Genomic DNA, 25,142 nt, shown 5'->3' on the forward strand with positions numbered 1-25,142 from the left:
AGGGCCAAGGCCAAGGGACCACTCAGAGGGCCAGCCCTAGCTCAAATGCACCTGCCCCAGGCCCGGCCACAACTGCCCACGGCCCCCAGCTAGTCTAGACGGCCTCAGAGTTTGGAGAGTCAGGGACAGGGTCTGCAAAGGAAAAGAGAAGCAGAGTGAAGTGGGGGTTCCTCTGTCCTTCATCCCCCCAACCCCGCACCCTGAGGCTGTGAGGATTCCCCAGGGAGGGTGGGGAGTGAGGCTGATGCCCTGCACGCCATGGAGAGGTCATGACCTTGCAGGCCATAGAGCTGTGAGGGAAGAGAAGCACTTACCTAGGGAGGGGAAGAAGACATCCCCGGGGCCTGGTGGAGACAGAGGAGTGTTGGGCTCAGAGAGCAGATGCCGCCCAGACTCAGAAGGCTGCCTCCGGGCCACATAGGTCAGGGGTTGCCTGGGCTTGGTCTCTGGCATCCCATGGGAAGGTGGAGGGATCTCAAAGCCGGGGTTTTCAATTCCTTGAGTGTTGTTGCTAGAGAATCAGAATTGAAGGTCATCCGTGCTGCCTGGGGCTAGGCCTCTGCCCTCCCACCTGCCTTCCTTCTCTGCTCCCTTTCCCTCACCTGCCTTCCCACCCCAGGCCTCAGCAGCCTCTCCTAGCAGCAAGGGAGGATCCAGGGCCAGAGGGAAAAGGCCATGGGCTGCCCTCCCCACCTGCCCTGAGCTAAGGGCTTCTGACCTCAGCTCCACCCTGTGGTCTGACCATCTGCCCCAGGCCCAGGAAGGAAGCCCAGGGTCAGAGGCGCCTCAGGAATCTGGGGACAAGTCTCTCTTTGGTCAGTAGAGTTAATGGCATTAGCACTGAATGTCCCCACAGCTTGTCTTGAGCTGAAGGGAGGCGTTCTTCCTGCTTGGGAGTGGGACAACCTCTGAGGACCCCTCCAACTCTGAGATTCTAGCAGGATCGCTAGCAGGACTTCCTGTGACCCGTCTTGAATATCATCCCTTTCAGACATCAGGGAGGAGCTCTGAATTGGGTGTTGCATGTACCGGGGCCAAATTTCTAAATGTGGCTCGTTCCCAAGCACGCCCTCCGTGCCAGGCTCCATGCCAGCTTCCTGCCCAGAGTGCACCAACACACATTCCCTGTCCACTCTATCCCCAACCTGCCGCCTTCCGTCTGAGCCCGGTCAGCCTCTGCCCTTGTAGCCTGACAGCCTTCTCCTTGGGGTGCCCTGCAGGGAGGGGCCACAACTCCAGGTGTGCTGGCCTCCTTTGCATGTTTCAGTGTCTGCCTGGGCTCAGCTGCTTCCTCCCCTCCCCCACCCTGGCCTGGCTGACCACTGAGGCCCGAAGGTGGGTGTGTAGTTCATCCAAGCATCCTGGAGCTCAGACTGCTGGGTGAGGGGTGGCAGGGAAAACAGCCCATCGGCCCAGATGTGTAGGCCTCGGTGGCAGATGGCAAATGCTCTTCTAACCAGCTGTGCCAGGCAGCTAAACAGGGGCCCTACTGCCCAGAAATATCTCCTTCCTGACAGCTGGCCCAGAGCACAGGGAGGACCAGGGAGGCCACACCTGTGTTCTCAGCCCTGTCGTGGTATAAGCAGTGACCGGAGAGGAGAGGGGGAGAGATCCTGGTGAAGTTGGGAGAATCAGTCTGTCCTTGGCTAAAAGATCCCCCTCCCCCTTAACTGCTGCAGAAGGAGTTTGGGTGTAGATGCTGCCCTTCAGAGAGGACAGCCCAGGGAAGAGAGACAGCCTGCCAGACTCTTAATCGGGGTGGCACAGCTGCTGGAAGTGTTCTCAGGAAGGTCTCCATGGGCCTTACCTGTCCATCCGCACCAGCTCCTGGGCACCTAGGGACAAACAGAGAAGCTAGTCACAAAGGGAAGGCTTCCCCAGAGAGCATCCCTGCCCTCACTGGCAGATGCCCCTCGGGGAACGGGAGCAGTCCTGGATAGGGCCGTGCTCAGCCCTGGATCCCACTTCGGTTCACTCAGGAAGCCCGTATGGCAGGCAGTTCTCTGCGTGTCTACCCAGCAGGTGAGGCCTCAGTGAGCGGCCCGTTTTGACCGGTGATCAATGAAATTTGGGCTGCATTTTACAAGTGTCTGGGACAACATTTGTTGCCAGGAAACCAAAGGCAGCCAATGATTTCTCCCATGTCTTAACTTGGTGATGTTAGACATTCATGATCAGCCAAAGGCCTGGCTCCTGAACTTGCTGTTTCCTGTTTGGACGTTTGTCACGTTCTGGTCGTCAGCCATGATTTACTGGGCAGGAGTGTTGCAAGGTCAGTTCCTAATTAGAGTTCCTGGTCCTCTCTGTCCCATCCTCTGCATTGCCTAATAGGGTGGCTTTCAAGGCAACATCTCTTAGAGAAAACTTAGGGGGTCTGAGACCCTATCACTTCTCAGCCATGCTACTACTTTCTACTCTGCAGCCAAGCTGCTGCCACCCTGCCCCACTGTGAGGGTTCCCCACCCCCCAAAACTGGCCACCAACCAGATGTAGTGACCCCAACTTCCCTCTTTCTTGCAGCTCCCCATGTACTCCCACAGATCTTTCTCGTTTTTTACGAGCTTTGCTGCTGATTACGATGGGGAAACAAGCGGTAGGGGAGGGGCACAACAACAGAACGCCCACGGGAAGTTGCACACAAGTTCCTGAAATCTCTGAGGTATCAGAATCATGGCTCCTTGTTTACCAAGTGACTGCGTGGGGCTTCGTGCAGGTTTCTGCGTTCCCTCAGCTTATCCTCTCCTCTGCCCTGGGGACACCGAGGCTCTAATACTAGAGAGGTTGCCACACCCATTGGCCTCCGCAGCACACGCCTTCCTCAGTGCCCCCAACCCTTTCTCTTTCTTTTTTCCTGAGTTTGGCTCGTTCCCAAGCATACTTTCTGTTCCAGGCTCTGTGCCAGGCTCCGTGCCATCGTCCTGCCCACAGTGCACCACACACGCTCCCGTGCACTCTGTCTCCGACCTGCCTCCCCGCTGCCCCACTCCGGGCCACTCGGCCTCTGCCCTGTGGCCACACTCCTGGCATGTCCCAGGTGACTTCTGTCGCCATAATTCCAACAGCTGCTTCTAGAGTCTAGATCAAGAAGAATGACCTGAATCTCCACTCCCTCTCCATTTCGTACCTGGTTGGTTTCTCTAGCATCGTCCCCTCTGGCATCTCTTGTGTCTGTCTCTAAGCCTTCGACCATGCAAGTCATTTTTTTTTTCTTTTTGGAGAGGACAGAGGACTGGCCTCAAAAATACTTTTTTTTTTTTTTGCGGTACGCGGGCCTCTCACTGTTGTGGCCTCTCCCGTTGCGGAGCACAGGCTCCAGACGCGCAGGCTCAGTGGCCATGGCTCACGGGCCCAGCCGCTCCGCGGCATGTGGGATCTTCCCAGACCGGGGCACGAACCCGACAGGTGGACTCCCAACCACTGCGCGACCAGGGAAGCCCTCAAAAATACTATTAGGAGATAAATGATTGATACCTTCCTGTTACGGCATATATTAAATCTGGGGAAAGGTGCTATGAAGTGGCTGCCCATCACAGACATGGGGCTCATTTAGAGTTTCAGAAGCCGTGCTCAACGCTGGTCAAGGCACAGCCCTCGCCGGCCCAGCGCACCCCCTTGAGCCTCCCTTCAGTGCAGTTCTTCAGCACCCAGCTCATCTGTCCCGTCCTCTGCGAAGCCCTCCGTCTGCAAGCGTCCCAGTGCGTGGAATAAGAGATACTGGGGGCTGACCCCGGCTCCCCGTGTCCTCAGGACACCCCACAGTGCTCTGGCCTGGGGATGTCCCCTCTCTGGGTTTCCTTCCTCCAGCCCAGGACAGGGGCAGAGCCTTGGCCAACCCCTTGGGGCCCTGTAAGGAAGGCTGTGAGGCACCAGAACAGGGTCAGCAGTGCACCTCCTCCACCCAACGCTGTCCTCTGCCAGAAATTTGTTCCCCAGTTCCCGTTCCCTGATGGAGACAGCCCTGGGGTCTGGAGTAAGGGGGACAGAAAGCACCTCTTTTGCTGGGAGCCAAGCCTAGCTGAGCGTGGCCCCCTCCTCGTCCCCTTGTGGAAGTGCTCCACAGACGAGCAGGAGCTGAGGGCAGCTCTGCAATGATTTCTCTCCCTGGTTGATCCCCTGGGTTCCTCTTTCTGCTCCAACCCCTTTACCCTCCCCCACCCCGGCCCCAACCCCAGGGTATTTGTGTAGATAGACTGTGGTGGATTTCGTGAGAGGAATAAGGGTGTCCTGAGAGGAAGGGAGAGGTGGCCACAGCCTCTGAGTGACCCAGGGACAGAGGGGTGTCAAGTTGTTACAGTCCAGCCGAAGGCGATCAGGTGCAAGCCAAAGCCTTCCTGCAGAGGACAAGAGGGGAAGAGGCGGGGGAGGCGAAGCGAGGGCCCGCACCCTCCTGCTCTTGGAAGACTGAGACTGGACGAGGCTCATGGGTGGAGTCAAAGGAAGGGCAAGGGGCACTGTCACCCAAAGAGACGGGTGAAAAGGTAGTTGTGGTCACAACTTGAAACCTGGCTCCACCACGTACTCGCTGTGTGGTTCCTTAAGGGAGTTACTGAACGGCTCTGTGTCTCAGTTTGCTCAGCTGTAAAATGGGGCCAATGGTAGGACCAAACTCTTAGAGGGGTTATGAGGAATATGTGAGAGAATGTATATAGCAAGCTTGGCATGGTACCTGACACAGCAATCCTACTGGTTAGGGGTCGTCTGCTATGACGCGCATGCTGATGAGCGTTTTTCATTATGTGATGGGACTATATTCCCTGAAAAGCGTGAGGTGAAAAGCTCTGAGTCTGAGTCTTAGCTCTTCCACTTACTAAGTTATATAACATTTGGTTAGTTATTTAACCCTGCTGATCTTAGGTTTCTCACCTGTAAAAGGAAAGAGTTGAATCAAGTTATCTCTAAGATCCCTCCCAGTTCTGATAATCCAAAGGTCATTTTGTCCCAACAATTGCTACCAAGACAAGCCTACCCATACATTAAAGCAGGGCCCCAAACAACCTCCAGGTGGTAGCACATTTATAAACCAATTTCAGCTACTCCGTATGATTATTCATTCATTCAGCAGTTATTCATTGAGTGCCAAGGGGCTAGTGGATCCCCTCCTCTCTCTACCATTGAGCCCAGCTCCTTGCAAGGACTGTAGCAGCTCCTGTCTCTTGAAGAGAAGAAATGTGCCTGCCTTTAGCCTTTGCTAATCCCCGTGGCTGAGAGGGGGGCTGGGGCAGGTCACTCACACACCCACCTAGCCCAGGCGGGCAGGGATACTCACGGCGGTTGGAGGCCACCTGCCTTTGCTTGTAGACCAGGAGCAGGATGAGGGGGAGGCAGAGGATGCCCACGATGCAGGCGCTCGTAGCCAGGGCAGCAGCTGTGATGCCTGAAAGGACAGAGGCAGCCAAGGTGAGGCCCCGTTCCCACTGCACCTCCGGAGGGGAAACTCAGGCCCAGAGAGGGAAGGCCTGGCAACAGGGGGACCCACCTTTACCCACGCCCCACAGCCAGACCCTCACTGACTTGCAGAGGCACTGAAGGTCTGGGGACCCCAGGGGGGCCAGAGCACCAGAAATCCGGCCAGGCGCTTACAACTGAGGCTGCTCAAGTGGGGAAAGTGAAGGGTCCTCATCCCAGCCCACTGGGAACAGCTCGACCACCCTGGGTGACAGGTTGTTCCCTGAAAAGGGAGAGCAGGCCCTTCACAGACCTCATGCCACAGAGTTCAAGGTCAGAAGGAGCCCGACAGATGAAAAACTTTTGGAAATAGTGGTGATAATTGCACAACATTGAGAGCATAATTAATGTCACTGAATCACACACTTAAAAATGGTTAAAATGGGGCTTCCCTGGTGGCGCAGTGGTTGAGAACCTGCCTGCCGATGCAGGGGACGCGGGTTCGTGCCCCGGTCCGGGAGGATCCCACATGCCGTGGAGCGGCTGGGCCCGTGAGCCATGGCCACTGAGCCTGCGCGTCTGGAGGCTGTGCTCCGCAACGGGAGAGGCCACAACAGTGAGAGGCCCGCGTACCACACAAAAAAAAAAAAAAAAAAAAAAAAAAAGATTAAAATGGCAAATTTTATGTATGTTTTATCTCAATGAAAAATAAATGAATAAAAAGCCCTATTTATCCCCGGAGAGACTCCTTGGCTCCAGCATGGGGCCTCTAAACTGATTTCACATGTACAATTCATGGGGAAAAATCTTGGGGCAGGAACTAGGGAAATGTGAATCCTTGTCCAACATTTAAATTTTTTAAAACTTTTGAAATTACACACACAAAAAATTACAAGTTAAAAAAAATTCAAAAGTTTCTTCCTCCACCTCTACCCAGGCCCCCTCCAAAGACATAATCACTGTCAGCAGTTTTTTTGTGTATAGTCTAGATATATTCCCCGCATATATGGGATCACAGGACAATTGCTTTTCCCACTTAGCACAGCTTAGACACCTCTCTGTATTGGCACAGAGATCTACCTCATTCTGCCTAGGGCTTTATCACGTGGCTCACACAAAATTTATTGAAACAGTCCCCTACTGGTGTGTATGTAGGTTTCTTCCATTTTCAACATAACTAGTAAAGTAGCAATGAACTTCTTGTGTAGGCATCTTTGCTCACTTGGGCAAGTACATCCGTACATAAAACCCTAGTAGTGAAAGTGCTGAGCCAAAGAGTAAGTGTATTTTCTTTTAGGCTATTGCTAAATTGTCCTCTAAAAAAAACTTGTACTGCTTCAAGATCCCATCAACAGCATGGGAGGTTTGATTTATTTCAGTCCATCTGCTGACTCCAGGAGTTTGGCTGGGAACAGACGTGGCCTCAGAACCACAACTAGTGTAAATGCATTTCCTTCCCAATTTTAGCCCTTCCCTCTGACAGAAAAACCATGGGCTGGGATACCTTGTCACAGCGTCAGCTTGGCTCCAGGGAGCTTTGGGGAGGTGAACGGACTCAATGTTGCCTTTGCACTACTTATTTGGGAAGAAAGGCTGTTTTTATCTCATTGTATTGCTGAACGACCTGACGGTGTAAACAAGCTTTCAGGGGATTTGTTCAGACCTCAGAAGAGAACAAGCTGTTTTCAGGCGATTTAGAAGTACCCGCTGGTACAGGAACAGTTGCTGTGCTATTACAAAGCAAGTTCGACTCCACATTAAAGCAGGTTCCCCGCAGATCTTAGCGAGGCTGCACTTTGAGAGTATTGAAAGTTAAATGTTCTATAATTCAGACATTTGAGTATCTCTGAACCCCATCACAGGACCTTATTGTGGGCACTGAGAAACCGGCTGCACAGCGCTCTTTTCTGGTCTTCAAAGCAGGTCTCCTCCAGACTGGTACTAGGCAGCATTTGGTGTAGTCCATCAGTGACCACTGAGTCCAGCTCCCTGTTGGCTGTGGGTGGCTTGGCCCAGCCTCTACCTGACTCCTGTCCCCAAGCAAAGACTCCCTCTCTTCGGCCCCTCTAGGGGATCAGGACTTGGTTTCCTTACATCATGGCCTGGGAGTTGAGGCTAGGGCCAGGGGGCAGGGTTTGGGGAGAGTTCTGTGGGCCAGTTGCCCTCCGACACCATGGGCTCCTCTGCAGAGCACAGCCTCGCCACAGCTCCCCAGCCCTCCTGCTACGTGTGGCCAGTACCTGGGGGTGAGGTTGGGGGCTCCTGCTCTGTAGCCATCCAGAGCCAGACTCATGCTTAGAAGGTGATCAGGCACCAGCGGAGGCACCTGCCTAGCCAGCAGCAAGCAGTGTGCCAGGGCCTTACACAGCGGGGTGGGATGGGAGGGGCCCAGCCTGCTCAGCGAGTCTTTGTCCAGGGCCTGCCAGTAGTACCCCGAGGGTGTTCATGGAGGAGGGGATGGGGCTGGATGAAAGCAAACCACACCTCCTGCTGTGTTGGGGGGTAGGGAGGTTGCTTCTCAGGGAGATGGGCTGCCCAACCCCCTTCCCCAGGTTCAGTGAAAAACCACAGCCCCCCAGCAACTCGGGGCTCCTGGGCTCCTTGGGTACCACCTTCCTCAGCCCCACTCCTCTCTTATCACCTCCCCTGCCACCTCAAGCTGCTGTGAGCGTTCAGAGGATTTCATAGACCAACTACTCTCCTCCTCCCCAGAGATAATGCTAGGAGACTGGGGCTGCAGCCAGAGAAGGGAAACTCAAAGAGCTTCTTGGCTGGAAGCATCATTAACTGATCAGGTACCAAGGCTGGCTGGGGGGCACCTGCCTTACAGCAGGGACTGGGATCTTTCCAAAGGCAAGTGGCAGTGGAGGGCAGTACCCAGCGGTCAGCCCTGGGGCCTACTAAGCACATGGGTCACCAGGCAAATGTTTCGAACTGTTAGAAAACAGGATATGTGTCCACTGTCTGCTGCCATCTACTTGCCATCCTGCCTTGGCACAGGGGAATGGATGAGATGACTTGGGAAGCCAGGCCTAGAATTCCACATTAGAAGTAATAGTAGCCAACACATACACAGCACTTACTCTGTGCCAGGCGTGGTTCTTAGCGCTTTCTTTACACAGAGTACCTCATTTTAGCCTCATAGCAACCTGGAATGTATGATTATAACTGTCATCTCCATTTTACAGATGAGAAAACTAAGGCACAGGGAGGTTAAGCAACTTGGCTGATTTCAGGATCTGTGCTCTTACCTACTTTACCACACTGCCTTTCACTAGAATGGACTCAGGTTGCAACTACGGCCGACACAGTACTTAATTTTTTTTTAATTAGTTGCCAACATTTTAAAATTCAGAGAGTTCATGTAAAATCTGGACTTCTGACTTGGCTTGAAAATTCAGTGGCTCTGGCAACCCTGGGCCCCCTTCCTGGCATGTGGCAGTTGGAACTGCAAGTACAGACTGGCAGCTGGGGGCTCACCACAGACTGTACCCCTCCCTTCTGTCCTACCCACCAGCTCCCTGGCCCTGCGGGCATTTAGTTTTTGAGCCCTGACTCAGCACCTTAGATAACACAGGGGGCCTCCCTGTTAGTTGGAAAGGGACACGCCTGCTCACATTGCTCAGAGGACACATGATGCCTGGAGAACGGAAGCACTGCCCGAAGCCCACACACCCCACCCAAAAGCATAGCCGGGTTTCTCTTCATCTGAGACCACTTCCGCCTTAGTGCCAAAACTCCACCACAGCTGTAGTCTGCAGACCTCCAGAACCAAGGGCCTGGAAGGGGATCAAAAGGGGACTCCAGAGATCATTGACGCTATCCCCCTGCCCTTGACACCGAGACAGAAGCAAACATGTCCCTTTGGCCTTTAAGTAGCCAATTCCCTGTAGACAGTAGTTCAGGGAAGCAGGGACCAGAGTGAGGCTGCACATCCCGCGAACTGGAGAGGAGGAAAATGTCAAAACCTGAGAGCAGAGGTGCCCAGCCAAGGAGGCCTGACCCTTAACAGTCAAGTTCAAGGTTCTGCCTCACCCTTGGGCTCTCATCAGCCAGACTCCTGGGATTTCCCAGGTGACTCCCGTTCCCTTAATTCCAGCAGCTGCTTCTCTAGAGTCTAGATCAAGAAAAACAACCCAGATCTGCACTCCCTCTCCATTTCACACCTGGTTTCTCTAGCACCATCCCCTCTGGCATCTCTTGTCTCTGTCTCCAAGACTTAACTCATAAAGCTAATTTTCAGAAAACGAGTGTTGACAGAGGGGAAGGCCCCAGTGCTCAGGCAGGGTTTGCACACTGAGAATCAGGCGCTCTGGCTTCTCCTCTTGGCTCTGGGAGACTGGGAACGAGTCCCTTCACCCGTCTGAACCCCGGTTTCTCCATCTGTGAAATGGCGGCTGTGGCGGAGGTATTTTTGCGGGAGCAGAAGTGGGACTAGGGGGTTGCTCAGAGTGGAAGGGGCGATGGGGAAGTAAACACTCAGGGACCCCGCCACGTGAGGCTCACCCTGACCTGTGCACAGCACGCATGTGCGCACAGTCATGAAGCTGCTGCATGGGAAGGGAGGGGCTGCTCAGGGTGGGGGGGCCCCCTTTCCACCCTCCCCAGGGAGCTGCCAGTGGAGGAAGTGAGGAAGGCAGCAGCTTGGTGCTGAGGCCACACACGAGCTCTGCGGTGTGCAGGAAGAGGGGCTTGTTCTTAATTCCATGTGGGTCTAACTCAGACCCAACTGTGCGTTCTAATTTTGTTCCTGGCTGGTCCATTTGTTGCTTCAAAAAAAATAAGTAGTTCGAATAGAAAGTCACCACAGCCTTTGAGTGGAGGCTTGGCCGGGGCTGTAGCTGAGCTGTTCCCATTCCTGGCTTCAGTTTTGGTGTATGTCCTCCTGGAGGGCAGGGAGGAGGCCTGCACTTTTGTGTCTCCAGGGCCTAGGCCGGGGCTGGTCCACACTGGATGCCTGATAAATACTAACAGAGAGAAGGCTGAGGAAGCCAAAACCCCTCCTCTCAGAAGAGGGGCGTGTCCCTAAGATGTCCCCCCTTTGCCTGCTGTCTCCAAGCTGCTGGGCATTCTCGCCTGGTCTTCTAGTGCCCGGGCACCTCTTTTTTTTTTTTTTTTAATTTATTTAATTTATTTATTTTTGGCTGCATTGGGTCTTCGTTGCTGCGTGCGGGCCTTCTCTAGTTGTGGTAAGCTGGGGCTACTCTTCATTGCGGTGTGTGGGCTGATTGCGGTGGCTTCTCTTGTTGCGGAGCATGGGCCCTAGGCATGCAAGCTTCAGTAGTTGTGGCTCGCGGGCTCTAGAGCGCAGGCTCACTAGTTGTGGCACACAGGCTTAGTTGCTCCGCGGCACGTGGGATCTTCCTGGATCAGGGATCAAACCCATGTCCCCTGCATTGGCAGGCGGATTCTCAACCACTGCGCCACCAGGGAAGCCCCGGGCACCTGTTGAAGCAGTGCCCCCATCCCCTGTAGGGCACCTCTGGGCAAATACTAGGGGGCTGACTGACACCCACCACACTGTGTGTCCAGTCTCCTACCCCGACGTGGGAAGAAGGTGATGTGAGCACAGTCCTAGCTGCACTTCCCTTGTCAGCTGTGTGAATTGAGGCAGTTATGTCACCTCTCTGGGCCTCCATTTCCATGTATGTAAAGTGAAGTTGGTGATGCCTATTTCACAGGGTTCTTATAAGAAGCCACTGAGATACCAGTACTTGGAAGGACTTAGCACAGTCCTGGCACATAGTAGGAGCTCAAGAAAAGGTAGTTCTGTTCCCCTTCCTGAGCCTCTCCTTCCTCCCTCCCCACACAGAACAAGGAGATTTTAAATAGTTGAGTCCAAGCCAGGAGGACCCCCACCACAGTGATCCAACCTTTGCCTGTGGCAGAGGGCTAGTGGATAGGAGCCGTGCCCACTGAAAACGAGCTCGGCAGCCTGTGGCACCCAGTACCTGTCGTGAGGGCACTTGGCCAAAGGTCACTGCCGGGGCACAGCCCCACTCAGAGAGTCAGGAGCTGGGACTCCAGGAGCCGCCTTCCTCAGGCTTTGGGCCTTGGAAGGGGCATGGGCTTCTGGGGGCTGCAGCCCAGTGGCTCAGGTGAAGGAGGAAACAAAAGGGAGAGGCAGCAGCAAAGGAGGAGGAATGGGGGTTCCGTGGGCTTGGTGTGATGAGGTCAGAGTTCAGAATGAGGTCTGGGTCCAGGATGAGGACAGAAGAGAACAGAGAACCCGGAAGAGCCAAGAAGGTGGTTCCTTACTTTCACTCTCCTTGGAGGAGGGTGGGTACACAATGCACTTGGATGGTGCTTCTTCGCCTGTGGGAACAGAGAGAAGGGTCATTAGGTGGGCGTCAGACCCAGGAGGCCAAGAAGACTTGTCCAGGCTGGCATGCCCCCCCCTCCTGTCACAGGTACTCAGGCTAGTGTCCCCTTGGCAACACTGGCCCAGCTGCACGCACACACGCACGCACACACACGCACACACGGAGGCATATTTTCACTGCACAGCCAGGCATGCCCTGCTCATTGTCATGACACGTGACACCCTCAGGGGCATGTCGATACCTGCCCACACCCACACCTCTATCTAGTCTACCGCCCCTTGCCTTCTCACCTAGACACACACACACACACAGACACACACACACACACACACACACTCTCTCTCTCTCTCTCTCTCTCTCTCTCTCTCTCTCTCTCGCCTAACTCACACCCCAGGTGTGAGCCATGGAACTGTGGTGAGCAGTCATACTCCCAGCCCAAGTTCATACACCCCCTCCCGTTAAAAAGTCCCACTGTCATAAACAGAGCCACGTACGCCCTTCCGTCCATCACACCCAGCTACCCAGAGAGACGCGCACACAGCTCCACACACCGTGCCACCCCTGCAGTGCCAGCACCACCTATACAGAATCACACAGCCTCCGGCACAGTGTCACACCATCAGATGCACAGCGCCACCCCACAGCCACGCTGTCCTCCTCTCTGCTCCCCCTCCCAGACAAGCACAGGCACCATCCCCAGCGGGATGCCCCCACCCCAGCTGTCCCACAGAGGCAGCCCTCACCTCTCTGCACCTGCAGCTCCATGGCTCCGTAGAGCCGCTGCTCCGAGTGGCGGTGCCTGATCTCCACCACCAGGCAGCAGTAGAGGCCGCCGTCCAGCAGGGTCAGGTTGCGCATGGTGATGGTGAAGTTGCCGTGGTGGTCAGAGGCTGACTCCAGCCCATGGCGCTGGGCCAGATCCTGGCTGGAGTTGGCCTGGTGGCCGCTGTGGTGCAGGTGAAGGTCCTGGAACGTGAGGTTGCGGATGGGCCGGCGCTCCGAGCAGGCCTGCACCTCACCCCGTGAGCTGCGGTACCAGGTCTTGTAGAAGGTCACGTCGTGCCCTTTGGCCAGGGGGCCCAAGAGTCTGCAGGTGAGAGTGACGTTCTGTCCCTCAGGACACACATACAGGGAATACGGCGTGGCGACCTTGAATGCTGCCACCAGACCTGCTCAGAGAGACGAGAGCCTGTCACCCGCCTGAGCCGGCGCCACTCCCAGTGCCCCCAGAGTAGGGAAGAACCTTGGTCTGGGGCTTCAAAGATGCGGGTTCCCCAGCCACAAGCTCTGGGCAAGTCAGCTGACCTCCCCAAGCCTCAGCTTCTTCTTTAGTTCATGAACCCGGCTCCGTCCCAGGCTGTGTGGGAGGAGCCACAGGAGCTTCTCCAGGTGTAGCTGGATGAGGCATAGGAGAGACTCCAGGCAGGCAGCAGACTGGGCCCGGCCAGCGTGTGTCCCTCTCCCAGGTGGCACATGTGCTTCAGCCCCAGCTCCCATCCCCCTACCGCAGGCACCATGGCTCTGCCCACACCTGGCCCCTGGCACTTCCAGCTTCCATGCCCAGTGCTGTCGGGTGGGAATCAGGGTGAGGAGAGGAAGGCTGTTTGGGAAAAGCAGCGCTTTGCCCTTGACTGCCCCTCTGGGGGCCAGCGGCTCCTGGGGCTGGCCTTGCCTTCGCGTCTCCGCATCCGTGAGCACTAACAGAGCATCTACCTGCGTGAGGCCTGTGCCAGGTGCTACATCTCATCTGGATGCTACAGCTCACCTGGATGTGGCCTCTCCAGGGGCTTATGGCCTAGCTGGGTAGACAAGTCCTGCCTCTTGACGAAATAACCCCATAGGCTAACGGGCAAACCCGTACCAGCCTTCAGGGCACTTGGAGAAAAGAGGACACGACCTTCCTGGGGATGGTCAGGAGACTTCTTAAAGGAAGGAGGGTCTTTGGGGTAGATGGACAGAGAGGATTCCAGCAAGTGGAAGGTGGTAGGGAAGCAGGAAAACCCAAGGTGTCGAAGGGTCAAGGACAGGCAATGCAGAAAAGGTCATCTCATCCAGGCACCTGCCTGCTACCCAGTCTTCTTAGAAATATTTTCTAGTTCATTTTGTTTTCAGTAAGCAAATGAAGCCATGCCCTGGTCCTCTTTATCCTACCCCAGCCTCCCAGCATTGAACCAGGTTCACCCCCCAAAGCACTGGCCCTTAAAAACAGAAAATTCTGTCTAGCTGTGAGCCTCAGTTTCCTCCTGTGTGCAATGAGGACAATATTAGCTACAAGAGCCTTGTGAGGGGACAGGATGAGGAAAAGAGGAGAACGCGAGATGCGAGCTCTCGTGCCCCCTGCAGACACAGGAGGGATAGCTATAGTTATTACACGTTAGTGATACTTTGATTTCAATTGGCTAAAATCAGGGGCTGTTGTGGGCAGACAGGGAAGGAGGACCCTGTAAATATGTACAGGATCAAAATGGATATGTCCTTGCCATGGCCGTTGCCTGAACCCAAGATAACAACACGACTTCTCCCTCCAGATGCCCCTTCCCTATTTTACAGCCCATCCCCCTCTCCCCTCACCTGGCAGAGCTGAAAGCCTGGCCCAGTCAGGAGAAAGGCAGCCTGGTGTAGCTTTGGAATTAGCCCACCCTGCATTGGAGTCCAACCGCTGAGAGTTACATAGACCCTGAGCCTCAGACTCCTCACTAGAAGTGAAACAGCTACCTGCCAGAGTTGAGGCAGAATTACAGATAATTTACATGAAATGCGCTGAAGGTTGGTGCTTGATATCTGGGAAAGATAGGTCTCTAACTCATTTCTGCAATTCAAGAGACGTTAGGACATTAAGAGTGAAAACCGTTCTGCACGATAGAATGGAGAAGCCAGATTCAGATTCTCTCCCACTAAGGTGTGAATGACTGGTAACAGCTGTGGTCCAATCTTGGCGTGCCTGCATATTTAAAGCACAGTGTGAGGAGGCAGCAAAGCCACGGCCCCAAAGAATATGTCTGCAAGGGTGGAGTTTTAAGCCCCAGAAGGTAAAAAGGACAGACACACACCGGAGCCTCCCACTCACAGCACCCACATGTGAGAGAGAGCCATGTCTGGGAGCCCCAGATTTTTGGAAAGTCATTGCCAAGGTAAGCAGGGATTTCAGAACTTCTTTAGCGAGATGCTGATCTCCCTTTCCAGCAGAAATATAGAAGACCAGAAAAGGAAAGTTGTTTGCCTGACATTCCAGAGGGTATAAACTCAGAACCTAGAGCATGGGGGCTTCAGGTAAAGCAGGATCTAGTTAGAACTAGAAGAAGGAATAGCATGGGCATGTCTAACAACCCAGTAAGGTAGCTGTTCTTTTTATTCCTGTTTCACCAATAAGGAAACAGAGGCACAGAGATGTTAAGTAACTCAACGAAGTTCACATAGCAAATAAGTACTAGAGTCAAAATTAAACTCAGGCACTTAGACTCTGTACTGAAAGAAAAAATCGTAGAAACTGGCAGCCCACCGGCCATACTCAGCCTTCAAACATATGTTATTTGACCCTCAAAGTATTTTACTCTGTTTTTTTTTTTTTTTTGAGATCGCCAAAATTTAAAGACCGGGAATTTGATATGAAAATTCTGATCGTAGCTTCTCTTTGAGAGTCAGTAAATCAACACTAAAGCAGCTCTCCTATGAGACAGCCGTCCGCTGGATCTGAGCAGCAGCCTCCTTTTTAGATGGGACACTGGTGTTCTAGCTGCTGCGGTCCCTCCTACTTACTCCCTAACTTCCCACCTGGCCTGCCTCATTCCCTCACCATAAATGTCCCGTGGGCATCTGAGTTTCTGATCCATGCGTGTGGCTCCTTGGTGTAACCAGGGAGGGATTCTACTCCCCAAGCCCACTGTTCTACAGTTGAAACCCTCAGGCTCAGAGAGGAAATGATCCACCCAAGGTCCCCAGTGGAAGCCTGACTGCCGAATTTTGGCTGTGCCAGTAAATGGAAGTGGGGAGTAGCTACAGAAAAGACCCTCTAAGAGAGCATAAAAACCCACCCAGAGAATGGACCCTGGATTATTTCTGCCCTCTACTCCCCGCTTTCCCCAGCAGGCCACAGGGCAGCTCCCAGCAGCATCTCTCCCAGCTGGTAACTGGTTTCCCCTTTTCCCAACATTATCTTCAGCCCCAGAACTATCTCCAAGGGTGAGAGCCGAATCCAGATCCAGCAGCATTTGCAGGAGCACACACACCTTGGGGGCCACGGGGAAGCTGGCTCAGTAGAGGCCAGGGCCGCAGGTCTGGGGTGGGCAGAGGCAGACGCAAGAAGTGGAGCACAGAGCTGAGCAGGGCGGGGAATGCTGAGTGGACAGAGGTGTGGACGGGTTGGGGCCAAGATGTGGCAAGCCTGAGGCTAGCTTGTGGGCGGGGTAGGTGTGGGCAGGACGGGAGCAAGGAGCAGGGCCTTCAGTGGGGCACCAGCCCAGGGCCTCCTGCAGGACGTCAGGCCCAGAGCCCCCTGGGTCCAAGCAGTGGTGTTAATGACTGCAGAATTGCCCAGGAAGTGGTGGAGAGGGGATTTTCAGCCCGAGGAGCGATTTCGTTGAAGACCCACAGGGGGGGACACAGAGAACTCGGGTTCAGAGACAGAGTTGGGGAGGGGGCATTGCTCAATTCCTTACACCCCACACGCCCCAGAAGGACCTCTTCCCCTTTTAGAAAAAGGAGAAGCTACCCTGGGCTTTAGGTTTGGGCGTGGGTGAGAGTATTCAGTTTGAGCAAAAGGGCCAGATAGGAGTGGGCCAGGCATCTACAGGTTTTGTCCTGGGGAGAGAGAAAACGTCTTGTTTGTGGTGTCTGAGACTGCAGCCAGGACAAGGCCCACGGGCAACCTGTCCTTAGGAGGACTCTCAAGGGCACGGCGTTAGGGAAAACAGCGCACGTGCCACATGCCTTCCGTGACTGCGCGTGCGCATGTGTGTTATCAGGGGCTATAAATAGCCCAGCTGGAATCATAATTATTGGCGGGAGGATGTTGCTTATTGCCAGGGGCAGATCCTTCTGGACACCTGGGGCATTGTCGGAGACTGGGGAGGAAGGCTCCCGGCTCCAGGGTGGCCGAGAGCGTGTAGGACAGGAAAAGGCCCCCAGCCCTGGGCTGAGCCTGTGCCCATGTGGGAACCATCCATCATTGTGCTGTTCTTGGGTCCCTGCACCACCACCCCCAGCCCCCACCTGCTGCTGGGTAAGATGGCAGAAACACCTGGAGGAAGAATGCTGTGATCCTGGGAAATGTGAGGTCTCAGAATTAAAACTCTGGCCTGGGCAGGCAGATCCCTAGGCCCCAATCCCCACTTAGCCATGCCCTTACTTTGTGCCTTTGGGCAGGTCCCATCCTTCTCTGGGCCTCCCTTTCTTCCTCCTATCTGGAGAGACTCCCCACATTCCTAGGCCCCTTCTAGCTCTGAAACCCTGTGGCAGGTGAGAAGGGCTGTTTTAGGGCAGAGGAAGGAGGCAAGAATGGGCTACAAAGATGATGACGGGCATTTATGAGCCCCTCTTACATGTTAGGACTTGCTGAGCACTTTATACTCGTTTAAGTCTCACAACGCCCCTGATGTAGGTCTCATTATCCCCATTTTAAAGAAGAGGAAATCAAATCAGAAGTCAAACGATTTGCCCAAGGCCACACAGCCCTACGTGGCTGAACTGAGACCCACACCTTGGACAAGTCAGCACTACAGGCAGCAAGAGCCCTCCACCCCTCCTGCGGGTGGGGCTGACACCTCATCCTCCAGGTACTTAGAGAGTGAACTGACCCCCGGTTGACATCTGTGCTCTCCACGCAGCCAGCCTTGCTCTGCCTCAGACCCAAACCGAAAACATCATTCTTTCCTTCCACGAATATTTACTAAGGTCCCAACATGAGCCAGGCCCAAGGCAGAGAGGCCATGGGAGTGCAGAGTTCCCTAAGGGACTTCTGCTCAGAATTTAGCCCTGCTTCTGCCACTTTCTAGCAGTGGGACCCTCAGCCACAGAGGGCCTCAGCCTCTTGTAAAAGCTCCAGTGTAGGGGAAAGGAGTTCTTGTTTAGCTTCATCTCAGGATGCTAGTTTTTTGTGACCTCTTTCCCCCCATAAGCTTTCACCTCATGAAACCCTGTGGGTGTGCATGGGATGGGTGTGTGTGGGTGTAGACAGGCCTGTGTATTTACCCTGACCCGGCATGAGCTTAGTCCACAGTCGCCAAGGCAACGCCCCAGCCTTTGGAGGTGGGTCCCTGGCTTGATTAGTCAGGCCTAGGAGGCCCCACCCAAAGAGCTGAACTCTGTCCAGCTGCTAGGGGTTGTAAACAAACGGTTACTGATGGCCTGCTATTGCTGGCCCTGTGCTAGATGCAGAAGGCCAGGGCCTCGCCCTCAGAGGGGGCCCCAGACAGACATGGACCTCGTCTCCAGCTCCCTGCCAGACCCTGTCCTCCAGGACAGTCCATGGAGGGTATAAGGAAAGGCTAGGCTCTGTCTTTATCAAGATGGAGAGCACAGAGGGCAAGAGGCAAGGCCCAATCAGGACTGGCCCTGATTCCAGTGCTAAAGCTCCAGGAAGTACCTCCAGGACAAAGGGCCGAGGGCCCAAAGCCGGCAGGTCCACCCATGGGGCTCCACGGCCAGTGAGGACAAAGGGCATCTCAGATGTGTTTATTGATACCTGCTCCTGCAGGAAGTGTCCATTCACATTGGACCAGGGAGTCTGGGAAGGGGAAGCCAGGCTCTATCGGAGGAAGCGGCACTTCCAGCACATTGGGAAAGCATCAGTGCATCTGGGGCTGGAGGCTGTTGGCCAGCACACCTCCCCAGGGAGGGCCTGGGCGGTTGGCCAGAGCCGCACCAGTGGATGCGTCTCTGGATGACTCGTTCCTCAGCTCTCCCAGGCCCTCCCTGAGGACAACTGTATGTAGCCCAGACTACCAGCTCCAGCCAGCTACCCTCAAGATCCTGTGCTGTGAAGACTTCCTAAGGTTCAGATTCAAATCTCTTTGTGCCCTACCCTCAGTGCAGGAGGCTCGGTGGTAATGATGTAGTAGCAGGCTCTTAACTCTGTGCCAGGCATCATTCTAATCGCTTTTATATGGAGTCACTTATTGAATCCTCCCTCCCTATAAGGTAGGTACTATTATCGTCTCCACTTTACAGATGAGGAAACTGAAGCACAGAGAGGCTGAGTAACTTGTACAGAGTCTCATGAATAGCAAGTGGTGGTGCCAGGATTTGAACCCAGGTCATCTCGCTCCAGAGGTCTGGGGTGTAGAAGTAGCCAGGGATTGACCAGAGGCTCCACCTCCTTCCTGAAGATGGACAGGCTGCCCTGGCCAGTGAGGCTGCAGGCTCCCTCTCCCACTCTCTCCGTAGTTGTTGGGACAGCCCGTTGGCCCCAGCATGGGGAGAGGACCCAGCTAGAGCCACCGTATTTATTTGGGAAAGACAACGGGGGCTGGGAGAATTGGGGCCTGGAAGAAGCCCAGAAAGGCCTGCTGACCCTGTCCTGGCCTCTTAGGATGAGCACTGCCATCTCTCCCTTCTTCCAGGAGAGCTGAACTGTCCCCTGCCCCCAGCTGCCACTCCTCACAGTGGTGAGTTTTCTTTTTCAATGGAGAGGAGCTGACGGCACCTACAGCATAGGTGGTTTTACTTTCAGTTCTATGGCATTAAATAACACTGAATCGCATAGAGAGAAGGTTATTCCCTTTTCGATTCTCTTTCAGTCCTGATTACATCAAAGAGAAAGTCCCAGTTTGATGCCAGTGTGTCTTCAAAACATCTCTATTATATGCTAAGCTCTTCTTTTTTTTTTTTTTTTTTTTTTTTCCTGCAAGGTACAGCAGGCTTGGAGCTTTCCCCAGGCTATAGTTTCCAACTAGAATTTACCTTATTTGGTTTTCCTATTATGTACTTTTATGATTTTGTTCTATTTATGGCAAGTGACACAGGCTTTCCATTTATGGCGGTGATACAAAGTTTCCTTTTAAAATCTATTTACTTAAGTCAAAGAATGAGTAGAGTTAAAGAGGGCACATATAATGATGGGCAGACACTGGAGAAATCCCCAAAGTGGTGAACAAACGGACTGAAGGTCAGGAAACACCATCATGGAATTACCCTTCCGAAGTGAGTGGTCAGCGTTGCCGAGACCCTGTTACCCAGCCTGCCCAGGGCTCAGATAAAGGCGGAGTGTGTGTTTGTGGTCCCACAGTAAGTGAACAGCAGACACAGGGCTTGACCCCCGGTCCCCATGGGAAGTAAGATCCTATGTAGAAAGGTTAACGGACTAAGCTGGCTCGGTCACGAGCAGAGCAACTTCATTACTGAGTTACTGATGGACACAATGGTGGCCATTGTCTTTCTCTCTGGGGATGGGCAGCCAAAGTAAACAGGCTGAATGTTAAGCTCAGTTGCAAGAAAGACCCCAATAAGACAAGGAAACCCTGAGCCCGGCTTGCCTTGAAGTGGCAAAGTCCCATCTCTGGGGAACTTTAAGAGGAGAATCTACAGGCACCTCCATGGGCATTACAGACTGTAAGTGTGTAGAGGTGCCACAGAGGGCTGGGCCCAGCACTTCAGACCTCCAGGATTCTAGAGAGTCCTGTCCCAGTGAAACCAGTCAATGCCTTCCCATGCTCTGGGCGCTCTACCAGACCCTGCAGGAAGCAAGGAGCTAAGGTGGTAAACCAATGGCATGTGGCCTCCAAAAGCCAAGAGGCAGAATAATACTACACAGCCAGAGTTCACCAGGTGCCAGGCACTATGTTATGCCAGGCTCTGTGTTACGTGTGCACCGAATATTCACAGCAGCCCTCTGAGGGTGGTGCTGTCATCATCCCTGTGGGAGAGATGATAGAACTTGCTCATGGATGCTAGTAACTTGTACAAAGTGACAGAGCAGTAAAGGACCATCTTGGGATTTGAACGGAGCTCTGATTGACTCCCCAAGCCAGACTGTTAAGTGACAGGGTTGAACGGGAAGCCCTGGCATGCAGGGCACACAACTCCAGGTCCCTTCCATTCTCACACAGGGTGGCATCAGGAAGGCCTTGGGCATGCCCACGCTGCTGCTAAGGGGATCCAAGGGTCCATCAGAAGCTTCACCGCAGCTCCCTGGTGCCCCCTCCCCTGGTGAGGCCAGACTGCTCCTGGATGAATGGTTGGCTTAAAACCTGGCACCTCAAGCTCAGTCTTTGGGGCTTGGTCAATGCTGGTGAGGGGTCACTGCCAGTATACCTGATGGGCACCAAGGACCCCTTTCTTCCTCTCTTCTTTCCCTCTGTCTGCTTGGGCCTAAGATCCCATATGTGTGTGCATATAGGGAGGTGGCCTTCCAGCAGTGTACCTCCCACCTGGGCCACCCTCTCCTACGGAGGTCAGGCCCCAGCAGGGAACCTTTGCCCTACTTGGGGGAAAGAGAGAGCAACCAGCCCAACTCAGCAAGGGGCTCCCCAGTATTGCTGCGTACGCCTGGCATTGGGTAGAGGCTCCCTTATGCCCATGGGCTGGCCTCAAGCCTGCTTCTCTCCACCTCAGGGCCTCTGGGCAGCAGACTGTGGATTTCCTAAGAGCCGATCATTGCTGCGTCAGAGGCTTGCACCACTGGGTTACTCAACAAGGCCCTGCAACCCTGCTTACCATACAGGGGAAGATGGGCTCTCACCTCCCCAGCCCCAGTGTGCCTCCATGGGCTAGTCCCAGAGTTTGGGACTCTTGGGTCAGCCTGTGAGGACATGGCAGGGACAATAACTTCCACAGATCCTGGGAAGGCCAATAGGGGGAGAAGAGGCTCTGCGACCCTTGGGGTCTGCTGGGTCCTGGCTCCCTAGGTGCTTCCCTCCACCCATTTCAACCTGGGTCAGGCCCAGTAAAGGGGTATCTGCAAATTTTCCTAGGGTCCTGTGCGCCATTATCACCACCACCATTCTCCACGGTGCTGGCCCAGCCCCAAGAGCTAGAGAACAAACAGGTCTGCACTAGCCACCTCCATCTCACCTTCCCAAAGCATCAAGGCTTTGACAGTGAGCAATCCTGCCTAGGGCCACCCAGCACTTCAGCAGGCCGGTGAGCATGTCTTTCCAACTCAGACACCCTCCGGACCATGCCTGCAACCAGGCCTCCCTATCTCTTATCCCCCTTCTGGCACACTGTACTGGGTAGCAGCATGAATATTCATTAGCACACCCATATTACAGTTAGGAACACGGAGTCCCAGAGTAGTTCAGAACTAAGAGAATTCTCCTGACTCCTTTCAGTGGAAAGCTGCTTCAAACCCTAATTATCTCCTTGAGCTGGGCCCAGGAAGAGATGGAGTGCCAAGCTGTTTAAGTAGCCAAGACCTCTGGGGGTGAAGCCTCCTAGCTGTAGAGACAATATGGAGTGAGGGGCTCTGAGCCTCTCTGCTACTGGCTCTGTGCAAGCTGGCTCTCTATGCCCTAGTTCTCTGGAACTCAGTTTCCCAAACTGGGGCTGCTGAACAGAGAGCAGCTCAGCCAGGGGAGGACAGGGTAGGGGTAAGAAAATTGAAGGGCCTCTTGGGGTCACTTGGAAAGGATGGGGCAGGGCAGGCGGTCTGTAGTGGGTGGGATGCTGGCCGGTCCTGCCTGCCACCATCCACTGCTCCTTTGGGAAGCCCTGTCTGCCATGAGCCATGGCCTTGGTGCCGAGACTGCTCCCCACCCCCTTCGGCTCTTCCTGGGGAGCATCCAGTTCAGGGCTTAGGCATCTCTGTCTGTGGGGTGTGGGCTCCCTCCTCCTTATAGGAGGCCCAGGCCAGCCTTCCAGCGCTGAGATACCATGCTGCCTGCAGGCTCCCCAGTTTCTGAGGTGTTTTCCAGGTTCTCTCCGAACCCTCCTCTTGCTCTTACCCTGTCTTCCCCTTACTCCTCTTCTTCTGACTCACCCACTGGGTCCCTTGCCAAGCTCCCCACCTCCCTCCTGCCTCCCTCTGACTCCCTGCATGACTCACACTTTCCCTGAGCCTTCCCAGGGAAAAAGTTTAAAGTTTAGTTCCATAGGCTGCCTGCCGGCCCCCTCTTCCCTCAAGATCCAACTGCTTCAGTCCTGGACAGGCAAGAAGCAGGGGCCAGGCTGTGGGTACCGGGACTTTTGCCCCTGACTCAAGGAACCCCTGTGTCCTGACTAGGATACCACCTAGAGTTGTGACAGTCTGGACTTTGGAAGGGGAAAGTGACACCTCCCTGTGTATGGCTTCTGTGTTTGAGCAGAGGAAACTGAGGCCCGAAAGATGCTATAAGTTATCCAAGGACTTAGAAGGGGCTCACAGCCAAGCTGGGAAATGTCCCACATTCTCCCCAGTGCATCTCCTACACCAGTCCCTGAGCTGCAGCTTTGCTAAGATGCTGGGAATCAGCTGACCACTCAACTCTCAGCCATCAGACCCTCAGGATAAGGACCAAAGGGCGCCCATGTCCAGCTGTGGACCAGTGCCTGCACTGACTAGTGCCCACCAAGGCTCAACCAAGAGTGTCACCAGGGTACAGGACACTGACTGAGAGTATACAACTTCGGCGCCTCGTAAGATCCTGGGGCCCTGTGGTGGGGCAGGGAGAAGCCACAGGTGTCAAAAGCCAGTGGCATCCACTAGAACACATTGGGCTGTCTCCACCGTGTTTACCTCTGTTCTGCAGAAGGTACTCGTGCCTGGGCTCTCTGGGTTGGGAAGGGCTGGACAGGCAGCTGTTTGGGCAGCTGTCGGCATACACATGTGCCCACCACCCAGCCAGGGCACTTGGCAGAGAGCCGCCGCCCCTGCCAAGCCGTCCTAGCGGCCTCCCTGCCGCGGGCTGGGGTCACGGCAGGCTGAAGGGGGCTCCCAGGGCGCCCCCATCTGACCTGGGATCCCCCACCCTGCCCCGCTGTGCTCTCCCGTTGCTCCTCCCTAGCACCCAGGCTCCGCCGACCTTACCTCGGGAGGCAGCCAGGAAGAAGGCGAGGAGCACAGGCCCCCAGCGCCAGCTGCCAGCCTCCGGGACTGGGGGGACGCCCATGTCGCCGTCGGGCAGAGCTGCGTCTGGCGCAGCCGGGCCGGAGCGGAGCCCGGGGGCGCGCAGGAGGCACTCCTGGTTCGCAGGGAGCGGACGGGACGCGGCCGGCGGGGAAACCTCCGCGCGAGTGAGCGCAGAGCAAGTGAGCGCGGCCGGCAGCCCGAGAGCCGCCCGCTCCCAGGGGCCCACAGCGCCCCCGGGCGGCCAAGACTGGAGCGCTGCCTCTCCAAGGGCCCCCGCGGGAGGGGCTTCCCGCTGACTCGCACCCGGCTGGCCTTGTAGGTGGGGGAGCCAGTCAGTATGCCAAGAGTCAGCGCCACTTGATCGCCCGTTTGAAGCCTTTTCTTCTCTCCCCCATTACTCTTTGCAGAGGATTAGTATTGTTGTAAAGCCTGAGAAGTACATCTGCGTCTAACTTAGCGTGATACATCGTCATCATCATAGATTGTATCAGCCCTCACCCACCAGCAGAGGCTTGTACCTGATGTCCTCCAGCCCAGCCCAGGTCCTGGCACTCCCAGTAGTGGAATGACTGAATGAATGAATGAATAGATGGATAGATGAATGAAATGTAACTTTTGTAAAGAGCTAGGTGAATGAGTTGGGGGAGGCTTGACTGTAGATTCCAGAGCCTGCAACACCCTTGTGCACGTGCACACACACACACAGACATGGCACAGGTGCAGGAGTACTCAGCAGGCTTGGCACACCCCTACACTAGGACACACACACGTGTGTGTGTGTGTAACATCAGGTAGTGTGTCCCACAGAAACTCAGCAGTACTCACCTCACCCAGGCCCCAGCCTCTCTTACTCCCCGCACCCTAGATGTCTGCAGGATGCTCTCTCACACACACACCCCCTCTAGTCCTCTGCTCTTGCACCCCACCCAGCACTGGCACTGCTGGCAGTATCTCTCTCCTCTTTCAAGTCCTGGTCTCAGAGAGAAGGGGCTCCGTGGGGCAGCACTATTAGAGCCCCCCACTCTCAGCCCCTGCAGACTGGACGATGGTTAAACCCACTTCCAGGAGTCTGGGAAAGTAGGAAATGTCAGTACCACCCCCATTGGTGAGGCTGGAATCCATCCCTTTCCTGTAGGGCGGCACTCGTGTGCTCTTGCTGTGGCCGAAGGGGCTCAGGAGGATGCAATGCTGGGCTCCTCGCCAGTGGCAAGTGCTCAGAGCTGTATCTTGTGTGCAGAGCCACAAGATGAACGCGGTGGCCTTCCTTGACAGTCATCTTTACTCAAGTATTTGGGGCCTCTACCACCATTTTTAATGGAAACTAATGCAAACACATTATGGAAAAGATTGCGAAATTTATATGAGCTTTCAAAGATAACAGGAGAGATTTCAAAGGTATTTCATTCTTGAGACAAATGCTTCAGGCTGTTCCCCAACTCAGTGCAGGTTCCCTC

At 54.7% G+C, this 25,142-nt stretch overlaps 1 protein-coding gene across 1 annotated transcript; it reads right to left on the bottom strand.

Moving 5' to 3' along the window:
- On the bottom strand, positions 1-23,728 carry VSIR (V-set immunoregulatory receptor; the record flags this gene model as incomplete). Its single annotated transcript, XM_079698722.1, has 7 exons — positions 1-132; positions 315-511; positions 1,808-1,835; positions 5,267-5,374; positions 11,644-11,700; positions 12,452-12,877; positions 23,647-23,728. The coding sequence occupies 7 exons, from the start codon at positions 23,726-23,728 to the stop codon at positions 95-97; spliced, it is 936 nt and encodes a 311-aa protein (XP_079554848.1). The 3' UTR covers positions 1-94.
- Positions 23,729-25,142: the final 1,414 nt, after the last annotated feature.

Source organism: Hyperoodon ampullatus (genome assembly GCF_949752795.1).
Source record: "Hyperoodon ampullatus genome assembly, chromosome: 1".
Taxonomy (NCBI): Eukaryota; Metazoa; Chordata; class Mammalia; order Artiodactyla; family Ziphiidae; genus Hyperoodon; species Hyperoodon ampullatus.